At 43.7% G+C, this 9,432-nt stretch overlaps 1 protein-coding gene across 1 annotated transcript in view; it reads right to left on the reverse strand.

The window, feature by feature from the left end:
- ATP6V1D (ATPase H+ transporting V1 subunit D) overlaps positions 1-9,432 on the reverse strand; it is a 92,957-nt gene that overhangs the window by 17,351 nt on the left and 66,174 nt on the right. Inside the window, exon 9 of the mRNA XM_018570916.1 lies at positions 5,095-5,201. Within this exon, the coding sequence (XP_018426418.1) occupies positions 5,095-5,201 (107 nt within the window). The remainder of the gene's footprint in view (positions 1-5,094; positions 5,202-9,432) is intronic.

The following is a 9,432-nucleotide window of genomic DNA, read 5'->3' on the forward strand; positions in this document are numbered from 1 at the left end:
CCCCGCCTATCCTATTTCTAATTCCTTAATACCCCCCTAGTGGAGGGAGATGGAAGCTACAAGGTCTCACTCATCTCACACAAAAACAAAGAAGAAAAAACAAAAAACAAAATCCAAGATCTCTTTTTCATGATGTTTCTACCCTTCTTTGCCTAGACTTACATGAGTTTTTGTAATTTACTAGATGTCAGAAAAACTTTCCAAGGACTCTAGATTTTACAAAATTCAGAATATCGAACTAACAAGAAGCAAGTTACTCCATCCTCATAATTAAATTAACTTCACAAACCCACTCTCTAATCTGCGGTATTGCTGGTGATTTCCAATACTGCGGTATCAGTGTTCTAGCTGCCACCAAAAGATGTTGCAGAAGGCATCTTTTGCCCCTCCTGATATCTCCCGGTATAGTTGAAAGCAAGGCTATTTCTGGTGTTACTGACCAATGTGTCTCAATGAGCTGCTCACTTATATTAATCATGGATTCCCAATATGGTCTACTCTGTTTACATGACCACCAGATATGTAGCATATTTCCCTCTTCATGTCCACATCTCTAGCTTTGCTTAGGTATAACTGGATACATTCTATGCAGGGTGCAGGGGTGTGGAAATAAAAAAAAAAAAAACTACGTGTCCAAAGACTAAGGCGGGGGCCCAATCTACTTGTCCCTCATGATGATCTACTTGTCCTGATATAATAATTTTTTTAAAACTAAAACAGTATTTAGCAGTGCTAAGAAGCGCTTCTCTTTAGTCAGCACCGTCAGGTGACCTCGCTGACCAACGAGTGCTTGCAATTTGCGAGCGAAATTCAGAATACATGGCACAGGTACAGATAGTACACCCATACTGGTGGACGAGAAGGACCGTTCGGTGAAAGGTAAGCATAGCAGTGAAGGAGAGGGGGTCAGATTTGTGCGGGCAATTTCATTTTCCCAAATTACTTGGGAAAGTCAATTTACCCTTTAACCAGCTCCCGTCCGCCGATCGTTGAAAGACGGCCGGACGGGAGTCTCCTGGATGCGGGTGGGCGTCTTTAGACGTCCTTCGTGCCCGTGTGCCCCCTGGCGCGCACGAGCTGGAAAGCGCCTGGATTTTAAACGGCCAGTAATACATACAAGCGGTCCAGCGTCTGTGAAGACGCCCAATCGCTTGTATGATGGAAGTGAAGGTGCGCCATGGCTGTCCCCGCCGCCGCGATCCCGGGCGATGTGTCTCTGTGCACTGAGAACAGAGGGAGATCAGAACCCGATCTCCCTCCGCTCTCTGAATGCAGGAAGTGATGTATATTACATCACTTCCGCATTCCTCTGTCACTCTCCGGTACAGAAACCAGAGAGAAACTGATGAAGCAGATCTGTGATTCATCAGCTTCTCTGGGGGTCCCTAGGTCTTAGAGACCCCTGATGTCTCCATAAAGGGGACCTGTAACTGTACTGTATTACATAGGGTACTTATTAGCACCCTATGTGATAACAATAAAAAATTGGGTAAAATAAATGTTTCCTAAAATAACAAAGGGAAAACCATTAAAAAAAAAAAATATTCGGTACTTTTTTGTTATATAGTAAAAAATAAAAACCCCAGTGGTGATTAAATACCACCAAAAAAAAGCTCTATCTGTCCCCAAAAAATGGTATAAAATTCATTTCAGTACAGCGTTGCATGACGGAATAAACGTAAGCCAAAGTACCGCAGTACTGAATACTGAAAAATGGCCTGGACAGGAAGGGGGTGCAAGTGATTAAGGCCGTGACACACTGCACGCGAAGCAGTGCGGAGCGGTGGCGCGCTGCCTTTGTGAGTAGTGTGTCATGTCATTTTCTCCTCGGCAGCTCAGCTTGCAAGAGCTTGCGTAGCTGAGCGTGCCGAGATTAAAAATGTCATCTTCAGCCAATCAGCTCGTGCGTATAAACCAGCGCGTTGGAATGCAACATCTGGCTGGATGTTACGGACGAGCCGATTGGCTGAAGGTGCAGTCAATCATCTGACTGCACTCAGCTCACACACTGCACGCAAAGCTCCGTGCCGGATAGCTTTGCTTCGCTCTGCACGGCTTTGCGTGCAGTGTGTCACGGCCTTTAGGGCGGGTGCAGACTTGGGTGATTTCAATGGGGTTACATCCACGTAGTAAATCGCTGAAAAAAGGTACGTGTACCTTTTTTCGCAACACGCACCATGCAGTGTTTTTACACAGGCGGTATTGCGGCGGGAAAATGCGCAATCTGCCTGGCGCGACTGGGGTGCCACTAGAAAATAATGCCACTGCCAGCGCGATCGGCGGTGGTGTGCGATTCTGCGACCGCCCGGCCATCCGCACTATTTCATGCACGATTGCCACGTGTCACCTCCAACACAGGAGTTCTAGTACAGGACTGTGCCCATTCTCCTGTGACAGGAGAGCTGCAAGCCTTCCTGTGTTATTGCTTACACGGAGCAGAGGAGAGAAGCGTTCTCTGCTCTGTGCTCTCTAACCTAATTTGCAGTGGTCCCAGGTCCCCCAGAAGAGCGGGGACTAAATGTAGAAAAAAAACTGCCCGGCCGGAACTGCCTGTCCCAGGCATTAGGCGATAGGAATGCCACACCCGAGGGTGGTCGGACACCTATACCATAGTGAAATTATTTTAAACTTTGAGCTTAAAGGAGAACTATGGGGTCAGTGTTTTTCCCCATAGTTCTCCTTAGGGTAACGGGAGGACACAAACTAGTGTCCTCCCGTTACCCTAAGCTCAGTATATACTGAGACGCCGCAGCCGGAGCGGATCCCGACTTAGATGACCGGATCCGCCCAGCTGCGCGAGTGACAGCTGGCTCTGCCTATCTAGAGGCAGAGCCAGCTGTACCCGCCCCCTCCCCCGTCCGTTCCGCCAGTCAGCGCTGGCAGATCGGAGAGGGGAATCCAGCCCCTCCCCCTGTCACGGCAGAGAGCCGTGACAGGATCAAGAGGTGAGCGAACCTGGTATGTGTTCGCTCACCTCCCGATCTACTGAGCCGACCTGTGACAGTCTCATTGTCACAGGTCGGCTAGAACTATGAGGTGAGTGGAAATCACTCATCTCATAGTTCTCCTTTAATTCAAAATACCAGATCTAAATGTTAAAGCAAAAGATAGATTACAATCCTCTGCTGCGATTTCGTGTTCCAGTTTTCGTTCCCACATTCTAATATAATATGGGCAATTAGGGTAATCCTGCTTTAGTAATATATTGTACAGTAAAGAAATATTGTAGGTCCCTCCTCCCTTGTTTACACACAAATCTTCAAATACTGTCAATTTGCGCATCATATTCCCTCTTATAGACAGTGACATAAAGAATGTTTCAATTGGAGGTACTGTAACCATCCCCCCCACCCCACGATATGTCCTCCCTACTTCCTACTATATGATAAAGGCCACAATCCATTTTTCATTAATGCTGGTCTAATTGGAGAAGGTTCCGCTTTTGTCCACTTCAAATACCCTAATGAGTTCCTACCAGGGGGGAAATCCGGGTTACCTGAAATAGGCATAAGAGGGCCCACACAGGATGACACGTTAAGGGAACGGATCGCCTGATCCCATATTGTTAGCAAATTCCTCACTAATGGCAATAAGTCTTTCTGGGCTAACCCATGGAATAGAAAAAAAGGAGGTATTGAAGTAGCCTCTTGTTTAATTACCACCCATAATTTGGTATAATTTTCATGCATCCAATCTAACATACGTCTCTGGACTGCAGCCATATGGTATAGTTCCATGTGTTAGAGCCCCGCTCACCCCTCCTGCCTACACATTTATATTTAATAAAGATTGATCTCAATGATCGAAAGAATGTCCATGGCAATTCAATTGGTATGGTTTGAAATAAAGAAGGAAAGCGTGGTAAGATATTCATTTTTAATAAAGCTATTCTTCCCATCTAGGAGTGACTTTTTGAGGCTCATAGTGTCAATTTGTACTGTGTGGAATCTAACAGGGGCAAATAATTAAGTTCGTACATATGTGTAGCCCACACTGGTATCTGGATGCCCAAATATTTAAGAGATCGTTCACCCCTTTTAAAATGGAAAATCAACTTGATGAAATTCCCGCTCTTTACTTGGTAATTAAACATCCAAACACTCTGTCAAGAAGCCAGAGCTAGAGTTCATGTTCAGCGGTTTGCGCATGCTCCTGGTGTTGCTCATAGAGCTGTACCAGGTGCAGAGTCTTTGTGTGGACATGCGAGTGTACGTGCACGTGAGCGTGTGCATTGCCGGGTGCGCACGGGCATGGGTAGAGTGTTGTTATAGGAGGTACTATGCTATTAGCTTTTATATGCATGTCCATATTGTTAACTAATAAAGCTATTTTTTTAAATATAATTTATTGTTTGGTTGGGTCATCTGGTGCCTAAAACCCCCCACTTTTCTTCATTGTCTCTTTAAATTATGCGCGTATAAAAGTGGTTTTATCCCCGTGTCCCAATCATTACCCCCAACCCCATCTCTATCCCTCCCTCCCATGTGCCCATCTCCCCCTATCTAAAATCCCCAGAAATAGTTATTGTATTCCATTATACACTCTACCCTCCAGCTTCTCTATAGTGATTCCCCTGTGACCAACCAACTTAGAGAATTTTTCACAAACCCTCCTAATTATTTAATTAATTCCCTTCTCTCCCCATAGAGGAGGAGCAAAGCGAGAAGAGAGGAAAAGAAGAAAAAAAACACTGAAATAAAAAAAAAAAAAAAATCTTAATTAATTTCAATAATCTTCCCTCCCCTACTTGATCTTGATTTTTCTCTTTTCTTTTTTTCATGTGTGTTTTAAAATGTCACTGGCTGTCTCTTTAGAGATTATTTTCCATACATCTTGGCTTTGGCAAAATTCAGTTGCCACGGGCTCCATCAGCTTCTTTCAATTGCTCCCAGGTCCTCCTATACCTTCTCCATCTTTCCGATGTCCACTGGGGTGTATCAACTTCCACTGCTCCCACCCTAGGACCTGAGGCAAATCTGGACCTGCATGGTCTGCCCGAGCCTCTATTTCCAATGCTGGCAATCCCAATACTTTAGAGAAGCCGGGTATATCTTCCAGTGTGCGCAATGTATGCAACCGTCCATTTCTCCTTACCCGTAGGTGGAATGGGTATCCCCATTGATAGGCAATACTCGCATCTCTCAGTGCTTGGGTCAGTGGGCGTAAAGCTCTCCTTTTTGTCAGAGTCCTCCACAATAAATCTGCAAACAACGCAATTACGGCACCATGATAATTCACGGATCTCTTCTCTCTTTCATTGTTTATAGAAATGCACTCTGCACAATACACCTCACTCCTGTGTTTCATCCATCCAATGTTTATTTGGAATAAGGTGCACTCTATTAATCTCTATATATTCTGCTTTTGTATTATCTAAAAATTATTGAAAATGCCTTCCACTGACTTTGAGAGCTCTTCTGGTCGCGTTGTCTCTTTTTATTCCTCTTATCGTAATGTTGTTCCGGCGCTGTCTATCGTCCAGGTCATCAGCAAGTGATCTCGGGGTCTTAACCCCTTCACGACCTATGACGGGATAATCCCATCATGAAATCGGAAGGGGTGACACAGAATCCCGGCAGCTTTTAGCCACCGAGAGTCTGTTCCGTTTTGTAGAGCCAGCGACCGGCTTTACAGTAGAAGCGATTCTGGCAGCTCAGCTGTCGCCAGATCGCTTCTACGATCTGGTAACCGGGCCGCCCCCCCTGCCCGACACCCCCGCCTTGTTTCCCGGGCTCCGTTGCCCTCCTACGGGCCCGGCTTGCTGGGTGTTGGTGGGAAGCTGGGGAGGAGAGCGGCGAACCTCCGTGCACCGGTCCCCTCCCCGTACTATGGGACCAGGAGCGACGCGTATTGCATCACTCCCATAGATGTCAGTGCCGGGCTCCTGAACGGGCTGCAATTCAATAGCTTATTTGGAGTGTAAAGGTGATACTAGGGGTCTTTTGGACCCCCAGCATCACCTTGAAGAGTACCTGCCACTGCCAATATGCTATCACATAGGGGGCTTGTAAGCCCCCCCTATGTGATAAGACTTCCAGTTTCAGCCTGTCATTTCTCTGCCTGCTGTTTTACAAAGATTTTATTGGATTCAAAAGGAGTAGAAAACAACAGATAAAATACAGGAAAAAGAAATGGAAATCAAGGTAGTAAAGGAACAAGAAAAAAAAAGAAGGGGGGGCTGTGTTATTTAACAAACTTACATGGGAATCATAAGACATCAGTGGTAACCATAGTAATACAGGTAGTAGTCAGGAACAAAAGATACAAAACTGAAGACACATCATGTAGATCATATCTACGAAACTGTCCTCTGCCATCTGACCCATGTTGAAAATTAGAAATATGATGTCTCCAGCTGCTGTAGCCAGAGAAGAAGCTGGTGAAGCAAGATTTCTGCTTCATCAGCTTCTTTGGGGTGCCTAGGTGATGTTAGGGGTCTAATAGAGGACCTGTCACTGTATTTGTGCTATTACATAAGGGGCTTGTTAGCCCCTGTATGTGATAGCATAAAGAGGACCTGTTTTAAGTGTAAAAAAAAAAATACAAAAATGAAAGACTCCTATTTTTAAAAAATTAAAAGACACAAAAAAAGTGCCCCGCCCCTGCGTGCACGCACATCTAAATGTAACTACACGTCGGGTGCGCCTACGTGCGAAAACATGTTAGCCCATGTAATAGCAATAAAATGTAAAGAAAAATTAAAGTCATATATAAACAAAAAGATGGAGAAAATCCCCCGCACCCACGTACATACGAATGCAAACACGCTTCAGGTGCGCCTACGTATGAAAACAACGTTGCATACATGTCGCCGCGAATGTCGGAGTGAGAGCAATAATTGTAGGGCCTACAATCACTGTTAACACTAATTTGATGAGCAGTAAAAGCTTTTAAAGTATCGCACATGTTTCCTACCCGACGTGACCCCGTCTTTTAGGTTTTATCAAAAAATTGGGGTGATAAATGTTTCATTATTGTAACCAGGGTAGTTGCGCTAGGATATATTTACAGAAATTAACCAGCTGCAGCAATATCTATCAACGTGATCAAGTGTAAGCCGGGGTGCTGCGCATTTTTCAACCAGATTTTATTTATTATTCACAATATAACTTGTTTCCACACGACAATATTTTATTTATTTACATATGTTACACATATTTTGCGATATTTACATTGTTAACATAATATTTAATATTTATTCACGAACACATTTACCTTCCTTTTTTCGACTTGTATTTCCAGTATACAGCCGCAATTAGGATTTGATCAGTGGCACTGTATTTAGTTTGTGATATTTTCACATTTTCACACAACTTAAAGACCAATTAAAAGGTGGATCACACACAACAAAGCGCAGCACCCCGGCTTACAAATGTTTCATTACATTTCATAGGGAAACAGGGTTTTTTTTCAAAATTTAAAAAAGGTACTTTTTTTATTATATGGTCAAAAAAAAACAAACAAAAAAAGTGATTAAATACCACACAAATAAAGCTTTGTCTGTCCCCAAAAAATGGTATAAAATTCATTTCAGTACAGTGTTGCATGACGGAATAAATGTCAAAGTACTACAGCGCTGAATACTAAAAAATGGCCTGGCCAGGAAGGGGAAAACCCTGGTCTTTTAGTGGTTAATCAAAAGAAAGCTCTATCTGTCCCCCAAAAAAATGTAAAATTAATATTGGTACGGCTTTACATGACTAACTAAATGTCAAAGTATCTTAGCACTGAATAATGAAAAATGGCCTGGACATGAAGGACAGTTTAACAACCCTGGTCTTCAAGTGGTTAACTAGAATCTACCATGACAGGAAAAAAAAAATTCGGGAATAACTCTTGCAACTTGGATAAAAAAAAATTTGTGATGGTCAGCTTTATCCTCCAACTTAACTGCATAGCTAATCACCGATTCAGAACAAGTTTAGACTTCTGACTTTATTCCTGCATACATGAGACATCAATGACAAGAAAGTAGTGAAACTGGGTCACAGCCTGGAAACTGCAAGTTTTAAAACACAATATAAATATGGGAGTTTTTATTTCCAGTCTAAAAGATCCCTATTAGGAAGGAAATATTTTAGTACTGATCACAAGAAAGTATAAGATCAGATTATGTTTGCAGTAGGGATGCACCGATACCTTTTTTCGATATCGAGTACCACGGCTCTCGACCTTATATCACAACCCCTCCGCTAGAGTCATGTATGCAGGACACTTCTCGGATACGTTCCCAGTCTCCCGGGGCACGAGGCAGGGTTGTCCCCTCTCCCCCATATTATTCATCCTAGCTATTGAGCCCCTAGCCATGCTAATCCGCAATAACCCTTCCATCAGAGAAGAGTTTGCAGGGATCTCCTCAAAACTTAGCCTGTTCGCCGATGATATTCTCCTTACCCTGACCCAACCCCTGATATCCCTACCATCCCTCTTCAATACTCTGGAGGCATTTGGGAAATTATCTGGCCTTGTAGTTAACCAATCTAAGTCTCTGGCCCTAAACGTCTCCCTCCCCCCGCCAGATGTAAACCTTCTCAAAGAAAATTTCACCTTTGCGTGGGCTCAACATTCTATCCCATACTTAGGCATACACTTGTCCCCATCCTATGACTCCTTGTATGCGGTGAATTATATACCCCTATTCCGCTCCCTTAAAAATCTCTTGTCATCCTGGAATAACCTACATATCTCCTGGTTGGGCCGCATACATGCGGTCAAAATGACCCTACTTCCAAAATTACTCTATTTTTTCCACACCCTACCAGTAGCAATTCCGAATTTTGCCCTCCGATCAATGCAAAACCATGTTATGTCCTTCATATGGCACGACAAACGTCCCCGAGTACCCCGGAAAACGATGTACTGTCATCGCTGCCAAGGGGGGCTAAAATAACACAAAACCTAATTCGCTAACTGCCTTTTGGATGGTGGAGCCCGGATGTAGTCACCACTCCTCTTCTCTTTCCTTCTCTCTTCTTCTCTTTTCTTTTATTTCCTTCTTCCTTATTGCTCCCTCACCACATTTTACTTATCGCCTAACATATTCCCTCCTCGACTTCTACAATCCCTTGGGGTAAACCCATACCCCCCCCCCCCCCACCACTATCCTGAACCCCTCCCCCACAAACAACCACTTGTTCTGATGAGTTGCAGCGACAATCTGCATTATCCCCTCCCCCATTTTTTGCTTATGCCTACTGTAGTATGCCGCCCAATGTAAGGGCGAACTGTTGTCATTTACCACTACTATTCCTGACTGTTAACTGTATACATTATGCTTTAAAACCCAATAAAACAAATTGGAGAACTATAAAAAGGATTATTTATGAACTTTGTATATACTTTAAAAGTATATCACTTTGTAGATATGAATATATTATGAATTTTCTGTACAGTATATAGTGTTGGAATGAGAGTTTAACTCTATAGTGGATG

Source organism: Nanorana parkeri, unplaced genomic scaffold (genome assembly GCF_000935625.1).
Source record: "Nanorana parkeri isolate BGI_ZX_2015 unplaced genomic scaffold, ASM93562v1 scaffold1630, whole genome shotgun sequence".
NCBI lineage: Eukaryota > Metazoa > Chordata > Amphibia > Anura > Dicroglossidae > Nanorana > Nanorana parkeri.